The sequence below is a fragment of the Hyperolius riggenbachi genome, chromosome 10 (assembly GCF_040937935.1).
Source record: "Hyperolius riggenbachi isolate aHypRig1 chromosome 10, aHypRig1.pri, whole genome shotgun sequence".
Lineage (NCBI taxonomy): Eukaryota > Metazoa > Chordata > Amphibia > Anura > Hyperoliidae > Hyperolius > Hyperolius riggenbachi.
The window spans coordinates 263,643,875-263,667,848 of record NC_090655.1 but is presented as its reverse complement, the minus strand read 5'-3'; the positions used below and the strand labels follow the sequence as shown (position 1 = coordinate 263,667,848).

The window sequence follows — 23,974 nt, the reverse complement described above, 5'->3', positions numbered from 1 at the left end:
TTTGCATATAAAATTTGCATAAACCTGCAGCAACACAGAATTATTTGCATCTCATTGACCATCCCTACCAGTGACCCAGCTAGTCGTTATTCTTACCGCAGACATGTTATTACATTTTTATTAAAGGATTTGTAATACAGTACAAACAGAAAAGGTAAACTGATTTTTAAATAAATGAATAAATGAAACATCCATCACACTATATCATATAAACATTATACACACAAGTTTCTTCTATAGATCAGCTGGATGTACATCCCATATAGAAACAGAGGTTTGAACATTTTATATATAAGCCAGGCCGGGTTTTGGATGGAAATAAAATGATAAGTCTAGCGACAGAGGTTTTGTTCACCACCATAACAGAGAGAGTTGTCTGTTGCTGTGAGTGTCACTACATAAAAGCTTCATATAAGCAGTACTGTACTTCCCATAGGCAAAGCCAACAGACATCAGATGCTACAGAAATTGTGATTATTCTATGGAGATCTGTGGCTATTAACACAAACTCTGATTGAGATATTTTTCCATATGGGGAACACCTGCAGTGCCAGGAGGGCTGGTCCCCTACGGGAAATTTGTATCCGATATCTTCAGAATGGTAGTGTGGCGTTAGATTGTAGCTGTAGGCTAAATTTGGAAGAGGGAATAACTAATGGGAACTAGAAAAAGAACACACACAAAAAAAAAAACACAGAAAAAATACACAGAGAAATTAACCAAAAAATGATCAATACCTTAACAAAGTAAAAAAGATGGGGTGGAGTAAATAAGTAGTTACAACAAAGCTTATATCCACATTTGTGGCAGTTTAGAATGCAGAGATGTTATTATATATAAAAGATTCCTGTGTACACATCACACATACAGTTAGTTACATATATGTATCTGGTGTTAAGAATATGGTGACTGCTTTACTGCTGCAGCAAAAGTAACTTGTTGTTTGATTGGTTTATTGTTTCATTTTTGTGGAGTAAGAACATCTATTACTGTATATTTAAGATTTTTGTGAGCTATCTGCGAAACAGAATATTGTATCACATTATGGGCTTGATTCACAAAGCGGTGCTAACTGTTAGCATGCCTGTGAAAACCCTCTTAGCACGTCTAAATGAGCTTTTCGCGCGTAAAACTTTACGCGCGCACTGCACAGAGCGCAGGGCGCTCCGCGCGAAGTGCCCATTAAAGCCTATGAGACTTAGCGTGCGTATAAGACTTGGCGCACGGTACTTAGCGTGCGATCTGATTGAGAAAACCGGTGCTAACCTACTTAGCACCCTGGTTAGCACGCCTAAGGACTTTAGACGTGCTAAGTAGGTTAGCACCACATAGTGAATCAAGCCCTATTTCTTCTAATTAAAGTATCCATTTATTAGGAGTCGGAATCAGTGCATTTGTGGACAACTCGACTCCAGGTACCAAAAAACTGCTCCAACTCCACAGCCGTGCTTCTGGGAATACATCTGACTAATAATACCTTATCTTTTCCTGCTCCCATATTTATACTGTAGTATTATCATGTAACATAGTAGCCAATCTTCCTCTGTGAGGGCGTAACAATATAGATCTATAACGTTACCCCTACAATTATTTAGAGAAATCAGGAGATCCCTGGAAGATCCCGTCACAGTCGCAGTGATCCAATCTCTCTGAATATCAGTCCTGTGTGTGTCCAGCGTAACATTGCTGGGAGATAATTCCCTCTCTTCTTATCTTACTGGACTTTGTGCATTCAGCTCAAATCCCTTCATGTTTCCTGATTATAAAAAGACACAGAGAGACAGAGAGAGGGAAATCTCCTTTCCTCAGGTCAGTCTGGATGACGGGGATCATCTAATATTCCCAGATAATAGCATGTTGTTTTATGTACTTTTCAGGAGAGCTGTGACTGCAGATTCTGCCTCATTTGCATAAAAAAGCACCTGGTTAATTAACCCTTACAATTAAAAATATAAAACATGATCTCAGGCAAGTTCTATCTCAGGTTAGTACTATATGTACCCATGTTTATCTCCTCATGTCACCTCCATTCAGCTTTACCAAACCTATGAACTGAGTAGCATGAAAGTGTCCTCAGGACTCTGTGTTGAAATATTTCTATGTGCACTTTGCAAGAGACAAAAATAAAAACATTGTAAAAGACCACTTATGGCCAAAACATTTCCCACACTCAACACAAATATATAACAAGCAGTGATTTCCAAACAACAACATTTCCCATACACAACACATGCTTAGGGCTTGTCACCAGTGTGAGATCTCTCATGTACGACAAGGCTTTCTTTACGCCCAAAACATTTCCCACACTCAGCACATGAATAGGGCTTCTCACCAGTGTGAGACATCTCATGCCTGACAAGATGTGATTTACGTGCAAAACATTTCCCACACTCAGCACATGAATGGGGCTTCTCACCAGTGTGAGACATCTCATGCCTGACAAGATTTGTTATCTGTACAAAACATTTCCCACACTCAGCACAGGAAAAGGGCTTCTCACCAGTGTGAGATCTCTCATGTCTGACAAGATGTGATTTCCGAACAAAACATTTCCCACACTCATCACATGAAAAGGGCTTCTCACCAGTGTGAGATCTCTTGTGTATGACAAGATTCGATAGCTGTACAAAACATTTCCCACACTCAGCACAGGAAAAGGGCTTCTCACCAGTGTGAGATCTCTCATGTCTGACAAGCAGTGATTTCTGAACAAAACATTTCCCACACTCATCACATGCAAAGGGCTTCTCACCAGTGTGAGACATCTCATGCCTGACAAGATTTGTTATCTGTACAAAACATTTCCCACACTCAGCACAGGAAAAGGGCTTCTCACCAGTGTGAGATCTCTCATGTCTGACAAGCAGTGATTTCCGAACAAAACATTTCCCACACTCATCACATGAAAAAGGCTTCTCACCAGTGTGAGATCTCTTGTGTATGACAAGATGCGATAGCTGTACAAAACATTTCCCACACTCAGCACATGAATAGGGCTTCTCTCCAGTGTGAGATCTCTCATGTCTGACAAGATGTGATTTCCGATCAAAACATTTCCCACACTCTGCACACGAATAGGGCTTCTCTCCAGTGTGAGATCTCTCATGTCTGACAAGAGTTGATTTCTGTACAAAACATTTCCCACACATGGAACAGGAATAAGACCCTCCAGCAGGGGGAGAGCTATGCTGGGTATGAGGCCCCTCAGGGTTAGACAGGTAAAGGGAGTTTGGGGGTATATTTAGGGTCACCAGGATATCTGCAGGAGACTCTTGTCCAGTGACATCATCATCCGTTGTACAGTCTGTGGATACAGAGAGACGAGTCTCTGAGAGGTTCCTGATGCCGGGACTCCGCCCTGCAAATAGAGAAACATCATCACTTCCTGTTAGAGGATTCTGAGGGGAGGAGCAATTATCATTAGGGATGGTCAGTGAGCTGCTGAGAATTCCAAGTTGAGGCAAAGTTTATGCAGTTTTAAAATGGACCAGATGAAGCAGATGCATAATTTTTGCATATAATTAGCATACAATTTGCACCAGCTGAGCTAGGCCTGGAAACCACTGGCAGCAATTTTCTAAGCACTTGTGATTTGTAAAGCTCTTGCTAATGTAATGCTATGGAGGATTAAAAAAGACACTGAGTTACTTACCGGTAACGTCTTTTCCAGGAGTCGGAAGGACAGCAACCCAGATGAGAGATTACCCTTCCACCTACTATTGGACAGGAAGAGGTTAATCCATGGAACCAGGCAGGGTGTATATATATATCTGCCCCTACCAGACATACCTCAGAAATAACAAAGATATCATAAATACTGCTTCAACAAACTTTATTTACAAATACAAATAACCCACTTAGGGCGGGTAGTAAGGGTGCTGTCCTTCCGACTCCTGGAAAAGACGTTACCGGTAAGTAACTCAGTGTCTTTCCCAGGGTCGTCTCCAGGACAGCAACCCAGATGAGAATCAAAGATTACATAGCATTAGGGTGGGACCACAGCATGAAGAACTCTCCTTCCAAAGGTCAAGTCCCTCCTAGAATCTAAATCCAGCTTATAATGTTTTACAAAAGTATTTCTATTAGACCAAGTAGCTGCCCTGCAAATTTGATCAATCGATACTCCAGCCTTCTCCGCCCAAGAGGCGGAAATGGATCGAGTCGAGTGAGCTCTAACAATACTCGGTATTTCCTTGCCCTGAGATTGGTAAGCTAGAACGATAGCCTGTCTAATCCATCTTGCGATGGTAGCCTTAGAGGCCTGACCACCTCTATTGATACCTGAAAAAAGAACAAACAATGCCTGAGATTTCCTCCAAGGTTTTGTAACCTCCAAGTACTTGATAACACAACGTCTAACATCAAGACAGTGCAACCGTCTCTCTTTATCATTAGATGGCTCATTACAAAATGATGGTAGATATATCTCCTGAGACCTGTGGAAACGAGAACACACTTTAGGCAAGAAAGCTGCATCAAGCTTAAGAGTCACTCTATCCTCTGAAATGATACAGTAAGGTTCAGCAATGGATAAGGCCTGTATCTCCCCCACACGTCTTGCAGAGGAAATGGCCAACAAGAAGGCAGTCTTTAAAATCAATAATTTTTCTGAAATCTCCTCTAATGGTTCAAAAGGTTCATCCATGAGTGCTTGCAGAACCAGATTTAAGTCCCAAGGTGGAACCTGACTTCTAATCACCGGCCTAATTCTGTTCACTGCTCTAAAGAAGCGAATGAAAAACTCATCTTCTGACAGTTTTCTCTGCAAAAAAACACTGAGAGCCGCAGTTTGTACTTTCAGAGTACTTGCACTCAGTCCTTTTTTCAGGCCAGACTGCAGAAACTCCAAAGCAGAGTAGGATTCCTCTCTGTTCCTACTATTCTCCATACACCAATTGTTATAAACACGCCAAGCCTTGAGATATATATCTTTCTCGTAACCATTTTCCTGCTCAGTAACAAAGTCTCTGTCAGGTCTTTAGAAAATCCCTTACCTCTCAGGAGTTCGCTCTCAGCATCCAGGCTGATAGATGCAACATCTTTACCTGAGGGTGGCAGACTGGACCTTGCGTCAGCAAGTCCTGGCGATCTGGCAGCAGTATTGGCTCCGCTACAGCTAGCTTCCTCAGCAGTGAAAACCACGATCTCTTTGGCCAAAAAGGAACGATCATTATTGCCACCGAACCATCCCGGTTGATCTTGTTGAGAGTCCTGGAAATCAGATTGAAAGGGGGGAACAGATATAGGAGAGGGAAATTCCATCTGAGTGAGAAAGCGTCCACTGCCCAGGGCTTGTCGCTCGGGCACAGGGAACAAAACATCTGACACTTGGCATTCTGCTTGCTTGCAAAAAGATCTATGGTCGGCATTCCCCAGTCGGACACTATTTCTAGAAACACTTCCTGATTCAGGGACCAACTGTCCTAATTCAGTTCTGACCTGCTGAGAAAGTCTGCTACTTGATTCAACATACCCCTGAGATGTACTGCTTTTAACGAAGCTAAATTCTTTTCCGCCCATAAGAGGATTCTATCTGCTCTCATCATGATGGTCCTGCTCCTTGTTCCCCCTTGATGATTTAGGTAAGCTACAACTGTGCTGTTGTCTGACCTGATGGTTACATGCTGAAATCTTATCTGATCCTGAAAATGCAACAAAGCTTGTCTCACTGCCTCCAGCTCCCTGATGTTGGAGTGTGCTAGCCTCAAGGAACTGTCCCAGGTCCCTTGGATTGGTGAACTGTCCATATGAGCACCCCACCCCCAACTGCTGGCGTCTGTAGTGATGATCCTCTGGGTTGGAAAGTCCCACAGGCAACCCACTGTGAGCTGACTTGGTTCCGACCACCACTGAAGCAAGGTTTTTATGTAATAGGGGATGAACACCTTTTTGTCCAGATTTCTGACTCCCCTGTTCCAAACCTGCAAAATCCACAGTTGGAGCTGTCTGGAATTGCAGTTGGACAGCCGGGAATGAGGATGTCATAAGTCCTAGTAAGGACATAGCGCCCCTTATGGAGATGGTAGAAACTTCCTGAAAGGAGAAAACATTTGTTAGTAACAAGTCTTTTTTGGGTGAAGGTAGATAAACTTTCTGATTGACAGTGTTAATAATAAAGCCTAAGAACAAAATAGTCTGTGATGGCTCCCAAGAAGACTTTTTCCAGTTAATAATCCAACCCAGGGATTCCAGCACCTCCAGTGAGGTCTGGACCCTTGTAGTAACCGCCAAAGCGGAGTCCCCCCAAAAGAACAGGTCATCCAGGTAGGCAATCACCTGTACATTATTCAGTCTCAGATAGGCTAACACTTCAGTCATTATTTTTGTAAAAAGCCAGGGGGCAGATGACAAGCCAAATGGTAATGCCGTGAACTGGTAATGCCTTACCTCTTCGTGATGACGGACCGCAAACCTCAGGTACGCCTGTGAGTCCAGATGGATCGGAAGATGTAAGTAAGCGTCTTGGAGGTCCAGAGACATCATAAATGCATCCTTTTGTAGTAGGCTCAGCACTGAGCGGATGTTGTCCATCTTGAACTTCCTGTATTTGATGGATTTGTTGAGAAGCTTCAGGTTGAGAATAAGCCTGTAATCGCCTCCTTGTTTCTGTACTAGAAAGATTGGCGAGTAGAATCCTCTCCCTTCTTGGCATCGAGGAACTTGCCTTATAACCCTTTTCTCTAACAGATCTGACACAGCAACCTGTAGAGCTGAGGACATTGCCTGAGATGGGGGAAGTGATGTCAGAAAGAATCTGGTTGGGGGGACTTCTGTAAATTCTAGCCTGTAACCTTCCAAAATGATCTTCAGCAACCATTCGTTCTGGAATAGGGACTCCCAGTTCTCGAAGAAGTGTGCCAGTCTTCCCCCTACTGGTATCCTGGCGTCATTGCTTCTTTGGTTGATTAGAGGGATTATGCATGAAGGGGGTGGAGGGCTTCCCTTTCTGATCCTTTTGTGGTCTCCACTGCCTCCTATTTGACCTGTAGTTTGGATCTTGACCTCCTGATGAGCGAAAGGACCGTTTAAACCTAAACACTTTCTTTCTTTCCGGGAAGTTCTTCTTGTTGTCTGCTGTTCTATCCAATGTCTCATCTAGCTTGGTGCCAAACAACAAAGCGCCTTCACAAGGTACTCCACACAACTTCACCTTAGATGATGTATCTCCATTCCATGTTCTGACCCATATTCCTCTCCGTGCAGAGTTTGCTAAGGCTGCTGTTCTTGCTGTTAACCGAACTGAGTCATCTGCAGCGTCACAGAGATAATTTACAGCATGAAATATATTAGGCAAAGATTTCAAGATAACTTCTCTGGAAGAACCTCCTGCAATATGCATTTCTAACTGCGACAACCAAACTTTAAGTGACCTAGAAAAAGCTGTGGCTGCAATGCCCGGTAAGAAATTAAGGGTGGCCGACTCCCATGCTCTCCTTAGAAGATTATCAACCTTCTTATCCAGTGGATCTTTCAATACACCAAAGTCCTCAAACTGCAAAGCTGATCTTCGAGAAACTCTAGACAGGGCAGGATCTACTTTTGGGACCGGGCCCCAATACTTCTGGTCTTCTGGTCTAAAGGGATATCTTCTACCCATAGATCTGGGCCAGAAGGCTCTTTTCTCTGGAAATTCCCATTCTTTTTTAATCATTTCTTTTAGGGAGTTATGAACAGGAATGAAACTTTTCTTGCCTTCTGCTAAACTTTGGTACATCTTATCCAATGTGGACAGATTACGCTCCTCCTCCTTAATGTCCATAGTCGCATACATAGCACATAACAAACTATCCATATTCTCAGTGGCGAAGGCAAATCTTTGCACTTTAATCCCCTCCATAGGTCTTTCCTCCTCCTCATCAGAATCAGACATTTCCTCTAAGGAAGAGATCTCCCCCTCTGAGGGCTCGTTCCCACTGTTGCGACGCGATTTCGGCCGCATTCCGACGCTTGTAAAAACGCATGCGGATGCGTTTCGGCATGCGTTTTTACCCGCGATTTCGCATGCGATTTCGCATGGCAGGGTGCCATGCGAAATTAACCATGACACTGCCAGGGCTAAATAAAATTGAAAAAGGTGCGAAATCGCACGCGAAATCGCGGGTAAAAACGCATGTAACAAACGCATGCGTTTTTACTATTAAATACATTAGCGGCGATTCGCACGGATTCCCGACGCAGGCGAAATCGTTGGCTCTTTTGTGCGTTTTTTCACGCTGAAAAAAACGCACCTCAACAACGCTACAGTGGAAACAGGCCCATCCACTTGCATTACATGTGCGGATCTGCATGCGTTGGACGCATGCAGATTCGCGATAGTGGGAACGAGCCCTGAAAGTTCTATCTCAGAGTTCTCAGCATGATGCCTCCTTCTAACTGGCTGTAGCATCTGTAGTGGCTGAGCAGATACCCTCGGGGACACTGTGACTGGCGTGGATCCTGATATCCTATTAGGGGAATTTTGAACAGGATTAGAGGCAGGAGAAGTACTGGTAGTAGCGGAAGTAGAGGGACAAACTGGAGTCTCTTTAAACGCCTGTAAGGTTGATGCTACTTCCGACTTCATCCAGCCCATAAGATCCTTAAATATAGAAGGGGATTCCTCCTTAATCATCTCCTGGACACAGGATTGACATAGAGGCTTACTAGAAGCTTGAGGTATTTTAGCAGCACATAAAACACATTTCTTCTTATCTCTTTTTTGCTCTGGCATTGCAACAGCTACAGATGTCATAGGGGTAGCAGCTGAATCGCCGGAGGGGCGAGCCTGACTCTGGCTACCCTTTTTGGGTTCCTTCCCCCTGGCAGCCTTGTCAATTTTTGGCTGAAAAAGTAATGGGAGAAAAAGAACCAATGAGCCCAACCTGTTCACAGAAACTACATATATAATCACATATATATATATATATATATATATATATATATATATATATATATATATATATATATATATATATATATATATATATATATATATATATATATATACACACATGTGCAGTCATAAATCACAGCACATACCACTGCCCCAGCGTCCGGTGTGCTTTCAGATGTCTCCATGCTGGCTTACCACAAAATGATCCAGCAGAGGAAGACGCTTTAAAAGGAACTGGTATGTGCGCATCCAAAAATTCCCTCCCAGCAACCATAACCAACCTTAGGGTTCCTGGAACATCATTGCGCATCCCACTCTGAAGCCTCCGGCGCTGAAGGGGTTAATTCCTCCTCCCCTCGTGGCCACGCTAACCCGGCTTTCGGCAAGACTAGGGGGAGTGTCCTGCCACCACGCTGCCGCCCCCTGCCGCCGCCGCGAATCACAGCGCATTCCCTGGTCAATCTTCCGCTCCAGGACCTGCCGACGTCATGAAGAGTCATCTGACTCTCCCAGCCAATCACAGCCGCCCTGCCCGCGCGTCTACGCGTTCAAAGCGGCTGGACATTTCACAAACTGTAACGACAGGGAGACGGCCGCTCTCCCTAGCTGATCCGCTCTGGCCAGCATGCACGGAAGACCCCTGCTCCAGGACCCCACCATCTGGCGTCAGCCCTCAGAAAATCCATGACCTCCTCCGTCCGTGGACAGGAATAAAACTGAGGTATGTCTGGTAGGGGCAGATATATATATACACCCTGCCTGGTTCCATGGATTAACCTCTTCCTGTCCAATAGTAGGTGGAAGGGTAATCTCTCATCTGGGTTGCTGTCCTGGAGACGACCCTGGGAAAAAATCCCATCCCTCACATGTGATCACACACATAGCATTACATTATCAAGGGCTTCTCAAATCACAAGTGCTTAGAAAAGGGCTGCTAGTGGGTCCCAGGCCTTACAGTAACAGTAAGAGCTGCGTAGGTAACCCCCTACTGTGTTTTCACTTCACAATGATGTTTGAGCGGCTTTACAATGTTTTTATCCTAATTTAATTAAATATTATGTTTTATTACTAGTTTTCATCCAAATAAAGTTATATACATAGATCTATATGAATAAGGTGTGTGTATAGAGGAAGTTAGACACTCACCAGAAACAAATGAGCACAATTATAATACGACCAGAATCCATGTCTGTGTACAAGTCAAACACTACAATAATATTATACAGATGTACACAACATACCAAAATATAAAAAAATGTATCCAACTCCATGTTAAGTAATAATATATTTTATTAAGGAAAAGCTAATAAAAGCAATTAAAAAATTCCTAAGATGAGCAGCACAAAGTGCGGACAATATAACAACTGTAAATAGACAAATACCACAGGGTAAGAGGGGCAATCCCTCCTATTATACAATACACACAAAGAGTAAAGATGGAGCTGCAGCAATGAGTAAAAAATGACACAGTTCAACTACTGACACCCACGTAGCTGATAACAAATATACAAGGCTGCTGCTACAAAATGTATGCTTACCCTGGGATCGCTGGTATCCACACAGTGAGGCCCAACTCAGGATCTATCTGATGCGTGTCGGACTACCGATCGCGGCAGCACGGGGCTTTTTTAACCACTTCGCCATATCTGGACGCATATATCCGTCCAGATAGGCAGTGGTGCTGCAGCCGTGTGGTGTGCGCGATCGGGCGCGCTCCCGCTGCCCCCCCCGATCAGTGAATGGGAATATAATTCCCATTCACCGATCTAAGTCCCCGGCAGAAATACCGACGCTTTCTCATCAGAGAGCGTGGTATTTCTGCCCCCAGGAAACTTCTTCTCTTCATTTTAGTTCCTAGATGCGACATTGTTCGCATCCAGGAATTTTTTGAATGTGGCCATCTTGTGGCTAAATAGTAAACTGCACCCACATACCTGTATTGAATAAAAAATACATTATATTACATCTAAAATTGGCTATTTACCTCCCAAACTAAAATTACCCAAATACATTTTTGTATTAAAAAAAAAAATAAAAAAAATTACAATTAAAAAAAAAAAAACTACATAAATAGTTACCTAAGGGTCTGAACTTTTTAAATATACATGTCAAGAGAGTATCTTATTAAATGTTTTAAAATTATAAGCTTGTAAATAGTGATGGACGCAAATTGAAAAAATGCACCTTTATTTCTAAATAAAATATCGGCGCCATAAATTGTGATAGGGACGTAATTTAAATGGTGTAATGAGCGGGACAAATGGGCACATAAAATGCATGGGTTTTAATTACTGTAGCATGTATTAATTTTAAACTATAATGGTCAAAAACTGAGAAATAATGATTTTTTTCCATTTCTTAATCTTCCTGTTAAAATGTATTTACAGTAAAGTGGCTCTTAGCAAAATGTACTACCTAAAGAAAGCCTAATTAGTGGCAGAAAAAACGAGATATAGATCAATTAATTTTGATAAGTAGCGATAAAGTTATTAGCGAATGAATGGGAGGTGAACATTGCTCGGATGCATAAGATTTTCGAAGCTGTAGGCTGAAGTGGTTAAGGAATGGCGCGCTCACTTTTTACTAACTCCGATGAAGGACGGTAGTCCGTCACGCGTCAGATAGATCCTGAGTTGGGCCTCGCTGTGTGGATACCAGCGATCCCAGGGTAAGCATACATTTTGTAGCAGCAGCCTTGTATATGTGTTATCAGCTACGTGGGTGTCAGTAGTTGAACTGTGTCATTTGTTACTCATTGCTGCAGCTCCATCTTTACTCTTTGTGTGTATTGTATAATAGGAGGGATTGCCCCTCTTACCCTGTGGTATTTGTCTATTTACAGTTGTTATATTGTCCGCACTTTGTGCTGCTCATCTTAGGAATTTTTTAATTGCTTTTATTAGCTTTTCCTTAATAAAATATATTATTACTTCACATGGAGTTGGATACATTTTTATATTTTGGTATGTTGTGTACATCTGTATAATATTATTGTGAAGTTAGACACTCAGACGATAGTACTGAGGTCACCACAAGGTGCCATTTCCCTGCTGTGGCACCTACTGTGAGCTGGGAAGTGTAAGCGATGGGGGTGATGGAAGTCACATGGGTGCCCACAAGAGAGGAACAGAAGGAGGAGCAATCAGAGGGAGAGACAGAGCCTTGGAAAGGGAGGATAAGAGTGAGAAGCAGTGAGAGGTTGCAGGGGACAGGAGGCAAACAGGAAAGTGTGAAGTCACCTGGGGTCAGACAGACACAATGCCCAGTCACTCCTACTGGTACCAGAGCATCAGTACATGGCTCTGCAGTGTGGGCTTATTTCTGTGTGTCTGCCTTGGACAGTACTGAAGCCATTTGCATCCTGTGTCACAAGAGATTTAGTCTTGGGAAGATGAACAATTTCAATGAGTATATCATTTTTATTTAGGTAGCACAACGTCGTAGTGGTTAGCGCTGTCGCCTTGCAGCACTGGGTCCCTGGTTCAAATCCCAGCCAGGTCAACATCTGCAAGGAGTTTGTATGTTCTCCCCGTGGCTGCATGGGTTTCCTCTGGGCACTCCGGTTTTCTTCCCACACCCCAAAAACATACAGATATGTTAATTAGCTTCCCCCTAAATTGGCCCTAGACTACAATACATGTACTGTACAAAACATACATAAACATAGGACTATGGTAGGGATTAGATTGTGAGCCCCTCTGAGGCACAGTTAGTGACAAGACAATATATACTCTGTACAGCGCTGCGGAAGATGATGGCGCTATATAAATACTAAATATTCATAATAATAAAAAATAATAATAATAACAATGTAGATGAGGATTGGGAAGATGCCCTTGATGCTGTGAAAAAGGTATCCCCCTATGTTCATGGTAGAATCATGCAATTATATATTCTCCAGCAGGCCTATCTGACCCCGAACAGGCTAGTTAAATATAACTCCATGGCCACTGATGTCTGTCCCAAATATCTCCCGCACCCCCCTTTTTTCATCTTATTAAGGATTACCCCATGATAATAGATTACTGGAAACAACTTACAAAATTCTTGCATGACAAGGTTCCCTATGAACGCTGATCCAATTGTATGCATTTCGGGTGTCATACATGATGAGGGTTTGGCAACTCCCCGTAAATCCTTTTTGTCAGGAGTGCTGATCATGGCCAGGCAAGAGGCGGCATGCAGATAGATGGCTTGTGCCCTCGCCACTAACCTTTCAAAACTGGGTTAAAAGAGTAGACAGCTCATTTCCTTATAAAAAAAAACAAAAAAAAAAAACGAGTGTGTGTAGATAGGAGGCCATCAAGAACTCTAGTATGGGATAGATGGAAGGAGCGCCAATGATACCCCAAAACACAGGTTGTGTATTTTACCCTGCCAGCCTATGGGATGCCTCTGCTAGCTCTCAGCCTGACATACCTGACGGACTGACATCCCACTGCTATGCTAATGACACCCAACTATATCTTTCCTTCAAGCCTGGAGTGACAGACCCAACTCCCAACAATAAACACCTGCCTAGCTGAACTATAGCAATGGATGAGCGACAACTGGCTGAGACTAAATGCAGATAAAACTTAAGTCCTTCTAATCGGAGGGAAGTGAATGAAAACAAAAACAACTTCTCCTGAAGTCTTCACCACTGGGAATAGAAGGCACAGATCTACACAGCTCTGAGCATGTGCGTAGCCAGGGAGTTCTAATTGATGGGGATTTAAACTTCAGAACCCACATATCTGCTGTGATGAAATCATCCTATTTTCACTTGAAGAACATCACAAAAATCAAGCATCTCATCCCCACAGATCTGCCAACCTTAGTTCATGCCTTCCTTACATCCCGACTGGACTAGTGCAATGTTCTCTACACCAGCCTTCCAAAAAAGGACTTGTACTGCCTACATCTGATACAGAATACTGCTGCCAGACTGCTAACCAACCCCGTCACTGCCACATAACGCCAGTCCTGCACTCCCTTCACTGGCTACCTATAGAATGGAGGGACCTATTCAAGATTGGCCTACTGACATTTAAATCACTACATAATCTGGCCCTGGATACATGAAAGAAATGTTACAGTTGTGTAGCAATCCTCGCAATCTCAGATCCACACGTTCTAATAATCTAGCCATACCCAGAGTCCACCTGGAAACTTGTGGTTCCAGAGCCTTCTGTCATGCTGCTCCTACATTATAGAAATCCTTACCTCAGCAGATCAGGACAGCTTCATCTCTGGACGTGTTTAAATCCAGACTGAAAACCCACCTGTTCAGTCTGGCATTTGCAGAAATATAATTTCTGTTGTGTTAATACTTCATCCTACTGCCAATTTCTGAATCTGAGAGAGCCTAAGCGCTTTGAGTGCTATGGGAGAAAAGCTCTATAGAAATGTTATTATTATTATTATTATTGTTATTGTTATTGTTAGCTTTCAGTATGTAAATACCTTGTAATCATGGTTAACATGCTTCCCAGCTGGCATTAGATTATTTCCTGCAAAGCAGACTCAATCCCCTTTCCAGTAATGCCAAGATACCAACCTGTTGCTGTCTAGCGGATGTCTTTATATCTTCTAACATGTGACAAACTGGCTAACATGCTTAAACATGCTTAATTGAACTGTGTAAGTTTTTATGTTTTTAGCCCCACAAATGGATTTGATTTGTGAAAAATTTTAAATTGCTGCCACTGACTGAGAGGCTTGACAAATTTGGGATTAGCTGCCTAATACATTTGTGGTTGCAGCCACTGTCTGAGATGCCTGAACAATTGGGCATTTACCTGCCTAAATATTTTTTTTAGGCCTCTCAGACAGCGGCTGCAACTAAAAATGTTTAGGCAGGTAAATAGTGTGGCTTATTTAACATTTCTTGAAATAAACGCAGCATGGATCTCACAGGGATGCAGCACGGACGTGTAATTCCCATTCCTCATGCAACTCAAGTATCAGTCAAATCAGACGCCGACCTTCACTTTAATACAAATTAGCAGCAAGCCCGGGCCAAAGGGGAAAATGGGGCACTCGGGTACAACACTCTTCTCCAGGCCTTATTAATACAGGTGTATCTACAAATACACATGGTAAGTGTCTGCAAACCACGCTGCCTACTGCACTCACCACGTTTCAGCCCACGTTTAACATCTATTTTCAAAACTGAGTTTTACCTACACTATGCACAGGATTCCTGTGTATTAAAGTGACACTGAAAGAAAACAAAACTTATGAGATAATGAATTGTACGTGTAGTACGGATAATTCATAGAACATTAGTAGCAAAGAAAAGAGTATTCATCATTTTATTTTTACTTATATAGCTTTTCTCTAAAGAGAGTCTGAAGCCTTTAAAAATACCTGTTTTTATGCTGCAGGCCTCTTCATCATTATAACTGAAGCTGATTCGCCGTGGGGACGCGGCAGAACAAGATCTTAATCCCTCCGAAATACCCGGGGAAAGATTTGGGGCTCCTTCCGGGTAGAGACAGAGCTTTGTGCAGTAGCTCTGCATCTACTCGCATCAATCTGCACTGATCGCCGCCTCTCCCAGGCCCTCTCAGTCTTCTTTCACTGAGAGGGGAGAGGTGGCGATCAGCGCAGACTGACTGTACTGGAGGCAGAGCTACAGCGCAAAGCTCCGCCTCTCCCCGCCCCTCTCAGTCTTCTTTCACTGAGAGGGGAGAGGCGGAGATCAGCGCAGACTGACTGTACTAGAGGCAGAGCTACAGCGCTAAGCTCCGCCTCTCCCCGCCTCTCTCAGTCTTCTTTCACTGAGAGGGGAGAGGCGGAGATCAGCGCAGACTGACTGTACTGGAAGCAGAGCTACAGCGCAAAGCTCCGCCTCTCCCCGCCCCTCTCAGTCTTCTTTCACTGAGAGGGGAGAGGCAGCGATCAGCCAGACTGACTGTACTGGAGGCAGAGCTACAGCGCAAAGCTCCGCCTCTCCCCGCCCCTCTCAGTCTTCTATCACTGAGAGGGGAGAGGCGTAGATCAGCCAGACTGACTGTACTGGAGGCAGAGCTACAGCGCAAAGCTCCGCCTCTCCCCGCCCCTCTCAGTCTTCTATCACTGAGAGGGGAGAGGCGGCGATCAGCGCAGGCTGACTGTACTGGAGGCAGAGCTACAGCGCAAAGCTCCGCCTCTCCCGGGCAGCACAATCCGCGACATGGAAAGCCGTGGAATTTTGCCCCGGGATTTGGGGGGTATAAGGCCCTCGTTCTGCTGAGACCCCGCAGCGAATCAGCTTGGGTTATATTGATGAAGAAGCCTGCAGCATAAAAAGAGGTATTTTGAAAGGCTTCAGTCTCTCTTTATAACATTGCATCGTTCTGTCATATTTGCAATTACAAACCACACTCTGTATTTCACACTGTAAAACAAAGCGGAGCTAATGATCCTCTGAACTCCCCGGCAGTAAAACCTAATCTGAAGCTGTGTCTCGCTTTCTATTTGATGTATAAGTGATTCAGAAAACAGGACTGTATTTGACCCAGTGGGTTGGAGAGCTCACAGCAGCTCTTCTGCATAGATAACAACTAAAGTTTCTTAACTCATCCTGTACTGGAAACAATAGGAGACTCTATTCTTTGCTACTAATGTTCTATTTCTTTGCTGTACTACACATAAAATGCATTATATCATATGATTATTTTCATTTCAGGTTCCCTTTAACTACCATTGAACATCAGCACATTCTATTAGTGATTATCCAGTCATTGCAGCAATTGCAGCAAGTGACTTACATTCACCCGCACAAAGGGAAAAGCAATCTGACCTGCATCATCCTGCATAAGATTTACACTAAATGTGCTACGACTACAAACTGCTAAACTACTTTCAAGCACATTTAATGGTTGAAGATTCTTTCACAGAAGCCTGCAGAGTTTATTAGCAGGTTAAATGCATCATTTTGTTTATAAGTAGGTTAATGACATAGGTGATGAGTCGAATGACGAAACATGTAGGGCGGAGCTTAGGAGTCACACGGGAGGGAAGGAGGAAGTAATCCAAGCGGGAACTGTGGCGTGCAGCGGAGATCCGACCGCGGCGGTGCTGGCACCATAGATAAGCGCTTGTGTATTGGAATCTGGTTGGAGGGCTTATATGCTGGAATACAAGAAAGAATCTGGTGAGTGAGACTCACTAAGGGGGTGAGAAATACCCCCCCCCCCCCTTGTTTCCTCTGTATTGCGGTGGAGGCTATCTGTTACACAGCTGTGTGAAGTGAATCACTGGGTGGTTCATAAAAAACAATTCTGCACTATATTTGGATTCTTTACAGGGAAATCCTATACTCGTGTGGAGAGATCAGGATTGTGATCGCAACTTTTTGTCTGAACTGGATTGTAACTGAAGAGTGTGTGTACTCAAGTAAAGTCTGCGGATCCCCTATATATACTGGTGACACTGGTGCTATATACATATATTTTAAAGTGAGTGTTTACCAAATTAAAAATAAAAAAGTCGGATACTCACCTAAGGAGAGGGAAGGCTCGGTCCTAATGAGCCTTCCCTCTCCTCTCCCGGTGCCCGGTCCCGCGCAGCATCCCCCGTGGCAGTATTCGACCAGTTCGGTCAAATACTGCCACTTCCACATGCCTTCGGGAGCTTTCGGAAGCCTTCGGGAGCACTCGGGCTCCCGAAGACGAGCCGCTCCATACTACGCATGCGCGAGCGCCCTCTATGACGCACTCGCGCGAGCGCCCTCTATGACGCACTCGCGCGTGCGTAGTATGGAGCGGCCCGTCTTCGGAAGCCCGAGTGCTCCCGAAGACCTCCGAAGTTCCTGCGGCGGCGGACGTGAACGGAGGACCCAGCGCAGCACCGAGGGCACCGGGAGAGGAGAGGGAAGGCTCATTAGGACCGAGCCTTCCCTCTCCTTAGGTGAGTATCCGACTTTTTTTATTTTTCAACTAGTACCCATTGGCTTTAACTAAGTGCTGTGGAGCGCAGTTCCTTTCTTGCCTCTTGGGGCACTACTGAATTTAATATTGATTACTCACCTGTTCTGCCCTCTGAAAATGGGGTTTTCTCTTTATTTGTCTTCATCATGTCACCCGGCTCCATACACTGCTGATCACTCCTCACATATGTCTCTTCTTCCTCTTCTTTAATTGTCCTCATCATGTCACCTTCCTCCATAGACTGCTGATCATCCTTCACATATGTCATGTCTTCTTCCTCCTTAATGGTCCCCATCATGTCTCCCTTCTCCATAGACTGCTGATCACTCCTCACATACTTCTCTTCTTCTTCTTTAATTGTCCCCATCATGTCACCCTCCTCCATAGTCTGCTGATCACTCCTCGCATATGTCTCTTCTTCCTCTTTAATTGTCCCCATCATGTCACCCTCCTCCATAGACTGCTGATCACTCCTCACATACGTCTCTTCTTCCTCTTTGTCTGTTCTCATCATGTGTTTCTCTTCTACAGACTGCAGAACACTCCTCGGATACCTTCTTTTGTTTTTTGAGCTGAGATCTCAGTTCTGAAATGGATAACAAATTAAAGCTGTAAGATATTAGCAGTAATAAACAGAGCACAAAAAAGAACATCATTTGCTAGGGGGTGATAATATCCCATAAGCTGTGGTCTCCTGCACATTCAGTACCACAGTCCTCTCCTCCAGTGTGCCTTGCTCATCAGCTGGTGCTTCTCTCCTCCTCTCCATGCACACATTCCTGGGAGGTTACAGCAGTGCCGGCAGCGGTAGATGGATGAGAGGAGAGAACAGCTGGAGACAGAGGGAGATAAGAGCCGAGGCCTGCAGCTAATTAGCTATAAATTATCATTACTTAAGGCTCTGACACCTGATGAACTAGGCAGATAGGACTGCAGCTCCATATCCTGACCATACCTGAGCCCACCTGTCCATCCCCTACTAAGCCCAAACCCTCCGAGAGCCATAGCAACAAACCTCCCAGCTGGGACAGTGCCAATACCAGGACCAAAGCAGCAGAAGCCACCCAACCCCTCCCCAGCTGCAGCTTCCATCTCCTCTGCCTGTCATACCAGCCACGCCCCTTGTTACCTGGCTCCACCCCCTAGCTGTGACTCACCAGCCATCATCTTTCTGCAGACTCCAACCTCTCCCACTGCGGGACCACCCAACACCAGTGGCTCCTGACTGCACATTGGCTTCTCCCCATCAGAGATACAATGGATATGGTCTTTCAGCAGCACTGTCTGAACTGCTGAAAATGGACACAATGGACAGAAACTGCTCCATCAGAACCTCCCTACCCTGAGACCTCCACTGACCCACAACAACTGGATTGCACAACATATTATTGGCTACCGGCATTAGTGACTGTTGCTATGAACAGCTGCTGGGAAAAGCTATCAGGGAAAATGTCCTCCTTCACAGGGAAGAGATACAGGCCGGCCTCCCATAACGGTTGGGATAAACATAAACCTCCTGTGACTGCAGTAATAAACACAGATGATAACAGGTGTATTTATCTGCATGATTTATAGCATAAGAAGTAGTAGAAATCCAGAGATAAGGTAATACAGAGAGTGTGCATACGTGTGAGGCACCAGCTGGAGGTGGCAGCTGCTCCACGAGGATCTTATGGGCTCAGTATTCCATGGCATACAAGATCAGCCAGTCACAGCTCCACTCCGCACTATTCACAGATTATATTCTTCTCTATGTATCCATCCCTGAGGGGCAATAGCCTAACCTAATCCACCATACAGGTATCATTCTCAGGAATAAAGGCCTACTACTCTAAAGTAAAATTCTACTACTCCCTTCAAGGCGTACATTTAAAAGCACCACATGTTAAAATGAGTGCAATGTGATATATTCTACTATAGCCTTATCTTTTTCCTGTTCTCACACTAACCCTGCCCCCCACCACTACCTAATACTAACCCTTCACCCTACCTATACCTAATACTAACCTCCCCCTACCTATGCATAACACTATCTCCACCCCCCACATAACACTAACCTCCCCTCTACATATGCCTAACACCAACCTCCCCCCTACCTACACCTAATGCTAACTCCCTTCCTACACCGAACACTAACCTCCCCCTACCTACACCTAACACTAACCTCCTCCTACCTACACCTAACACTAACCTCCTCCTACCTACACCTAACACTAACCTCCCCCTACCTACACCTAACACTAACCTCCCCCTACCTACACCTAACACTAACCTCCTCCTACCACACCTAACACTAACCTCCCCCTAACTACACCTAACACTAACCTCCCCCCCATACCTACACCTAACGCTAACCTCCCCCTCACTACACCCAACACTACCCCCCCCCTCCATACCTACACCTAACACTAACCTCCCCCTACGCCTAACACTAACCTCCTCCTTCCTACACCTAACACTAACCTTCCCCTACCTACACTTAACCTCACCCCTACCTACACCTAAAACTACCCTCCCTCTACCTACACCTAACACTAACCCACCCGCCACACCTTACACTAACTCCACCCCTACCGACACCCAACACCAACCTCCCCCATACCTACACCTAACACTAACCTCCTCCTCCCTACACCCAACACTAACCCCCCCCCCCCCCATACCTACACCTAACACTAACCTTCCCCTACGCCTAACACTATCCTCCTCCTCCCTCCTACACCTAACACTAACCTCCCCCCACCAAAACTTAACACTAACCTCTGCCTATCTACGCCTAAAACTAACCTCCCCTACCAACACCTAACACTAACCTCCCCTACCTACTACACCTACCACTAACCTCCCCTACCTACACCTAACACTATACTCCCCCCTACTTACACCGAACACTAACCTCCTCTCTACACCTAACACTAGAGTTCTCCATACTTACACCTAAAACTAATTTCCCCCTACATACACCTAATACTAACTTCCCCCTACCTACACCTAACCTCCTCCTCTATACACCTAACACTCCTAAACTCCCCCTATGGGATACAAGAGTGCTGTGATACGACTGACTGTATGAATGTATATCATGTATAGTCAATATGTATATTATAGTCTGATACATTTTCAATAAGAGGTAATAGAATACTGGGTTTTTTTACAGGGTAAGCAGCAGAAATAAGAACCACAGGAGGTTTTGACGCCCTCATGTCTCTCTCCTAGTGTGAGTGAAAAGCAATGGTTAAGGTACAGGGGAAATGCCAGCACTGGAGGGACATGGCTATATTCCATATACATCTTCTCTTGTCTCTGTGATGTGACTGAATTATTACTAGGAAGGTGAGATGCCAGCACTGGGGGGACATGGCTATATTCCATATACATCTTTTCTTGTCTCTGCGATGTGAATTATTAATAGGAAGGTGAGATGCCAGCACTGGAGGGACATGGCTATATTCCATATACATCTTCTCTTGTCTCTGTGATGTGACTGAATTATTACTAGGAAGGTGAGATGCCAGCACTGGAGGGACATGGCTATATTCCATATACATCTTCTCTTGTCTCTGCGATCTGAGTTATTACTAGTAAGGTGAGATGCCAGACATAATATATGGCTACGGTGACCATACGTCCCGCTTTACCCGGGACGCGTCCCGCCTTCGGGGGGCGCTGTCCCAGGCTGCATGAGGTCCCGGGAAACGTCCCACTTTTAGCAGCGGGACGTCCCGGCTTTGGGACTCTGGCCACCGTACAATGAACTAGACGCTGCGCTAGTTCATTCCCCGCAGCCCTGCTCAAGCCTGCAATGTCCTCCTCCGGCAGGCACAGGCAGAACAGGGCTACGGGAAGATGGCGTCCGGAGGCGGAGCCCTGTATTGGAGACTATTTGTGTCTCCAGTACAGGGCTCCGCCTCCGGACGCCATCTTGCCGTAGCCCTGCTCTGCCTGTGAGAGGCTGAGCGGGAGATTGAAGATCATCCAGGCCAGGGGGCGCTGCACACACCAGAGGCCGGCTGCGTGAGGGGACGTCTTCTGCCAGGTGAGTAAATGCTTTTTCTTGCAGGTGAAGTGTTTGCCCAAATTGTGTTCATTTTGTACTGACATGTTTGCCCACAGTGCGTTTATCTTGTACGGACATGTTTGCCCGCAGTGCGTTTATCTTGTACTGACATGTTTGCCCGCAGTGCGTTTATCTTGTACTGACATGTTTGCCCGCAGTGCGTTTATCTTGTACTGACATGTTTGCCCGCAGTGCGTTTATCTTGTACTGACATGTTTGCCCGCAGTGCGTTTATCTTGTGCTGACATGTTTGACCGCAGTGCGTTTATCTTGTACTGACATGTTTGCCTGCAGTGCGTTTATCTTGTACTGACATGTTTGACCGCAGTGCGTTTATCTTGTACTGACATGTTTGACCGCAGTGCGTTTATCTTGTACTGACATGTTTGCCCGCAGTGCGTTTATTTTGTGCTGACATGTTTGCGCCCATTGCGTTTATTTTGTACCGACATGTTTGCCCCCATTGCGTTTATTTTATGCTGACATGTTGCCTGCAATGCGTTTATTTTGTGCTGACATGTTGCCCGCAATGCGTTTATTTTGTGCTGAAATGTTGCCCATTGCATTTATTTTGTGGTGTCTGGGGTAACTGTTGCTGCATTTATTATTTAATGGTCATAGTTGGCTGTGTTTGCTGCTTTGGGGTTATGGCATACTATTAAATAGCATCACACAGTTTCTGCACACCTATGATGTGAATCCACGTTTGACCACATCACGGCGTAAACACTGCTTTCTTATGCCTCGCTGTTGCATCATTACGTTAGCTCAGCCCATAGAATGTCATGGCCACGCCCATTTTTCACGCGCGATGCAGACACCACATTTTTCGCACCCCCTATTTTTCGCCACGGCACGCTTAGCGCGCTGCAGCCGCCCCCCCCCCCCCCCCAAATTCCCCCCGTCCCAGGTTGAGCCTACAAAAATCTGGTCACTCCTAGTGTTTCTCATACTGCTGTAATTTTAACATATGTGTATGTACCAACTACATATCAACTATGTATGTATCTGTATTTATTCTATTCAATGTCATGACTGTACAGTGTCTTGTATTTCTTATGTATATTTGTTCCCCATTATTTGTTTGTACTATGTACAGCGCTACGGAAGATGTTGGCGCTATATAAATAAAAAATAATAATAATAATATATATGGCACAAGTAGGGGGGTCACTACAACTGGCAAACAAGTCTCAGCCGTTATAAAAGTCTCTTGTATGGCAATTACTGCAAGGGGGATGATCAGGATAGTGACAGGTGCACTATGACCTCCTCTGTAACAAAGTATGTCCACCCCGACATCTGCTCTGCTCAATATATAACAACAATCACACAATTACCTCTTCCAGTCGTGTGCTCTCTCCACCTCCTGCAACTTCTCTTCCTGCTGTTACATCATTTCCTGTCTTTGGCTTAATTTCCTTCTTTCTGTGCGTTCCACCTGTAAGTGAGGATTTCTCCATCTTGTGGTGAGTAGGCTAACTGCAGCCTCTGGTTGTGCAATCATTCTAATGATTGTAAGTCCCCCGATAATTGTAGGCCAATTTTCAGGCCTCCACCTGATAAGAGCTGGGTGGTCTGCCTGTCCAGTCATCAATGAGCAGAGATCGTCAGTCACTGCTGCCTGAATTGATTGGCAGCAGGGGGTCCCTGCCCCTCCCCACAGAGTCCAGCTACGTCATAGAGGAGCCTCCCAGGTGCAGTCCACAGTGACACTCTGCAGGAGTGTTTCGTCATAGTAGAAGTCATCTTGCTGCTGTTGCCTAGCAACTTGCTGTACACACAGCCGTGCCACAGCTTGTCTGTAAGAGCATCGAGCAGGCGGGGCGCTGTTTGCTAAAGAGGAGGAGAAGGCTGAGGAGACCGGGAAGATGATAGAGCAGGAGGGGAGAGGGCAGAGGAATGGGGCGTCAGGGAGAGTGCAGAGGAATGCGCCCTCTAGGGGAAGCGCTGAGAGGCTGTGCAGCCTGTCCCTGAATAGGAGTAATAAGGCAGTAAATGGTGAGGCAGGGATGGGCATGTTTTCCAAGATACAGGATGACACAGCAGAAGTTATCAGTATAGTGGGGTGGCGACACTAGGCGCCTCTGTACTGGTGTCTATACGTTCCCCGGCCGTGTAGCATGATGAGTTGCTCCGGCCATGAAG

The 23,974-nt window shown here is 45.0% G+C and overlaps 2 protein-coding genes across 2 annotated transcripts in view; one reads left to right on the top strand and one right to left on the bottom strand.

The window, feature by feature from the left end:
• Positions 1-23,974, top strand: part of LOC137537153 (zinc finger protein 208-like) — a 289,307-nt gene that overhangs the window by 144,231 nt on the left and 121,102 nt on the right. The gene's annotated exons all lie outside the window — the stretch shown is intronic.
• Positions 227-23,744, bottom strand: LOC137535418 (oocyte zinc finger protein XlCOF22-like). The gene is made up of 3 exons (XM_068257254.1): positions 23,167-23,744; positions 17,869-18,355; positions 227-3,358 (listed from the first exon to the last, which is right to left on the bottom strand). The coding sequence occupies exons 2-3, from the start codon at positions 18,281-18,283 to the stop codon at positions 2,235-2,237; spliced, it is 1,539 nt and encodes a 512-aa protein (XP_068113355.1). The 5' UTR covers positions 18,284-18,355; positions 23,167-23,744; the 3' UTR covers positions 227-2,234.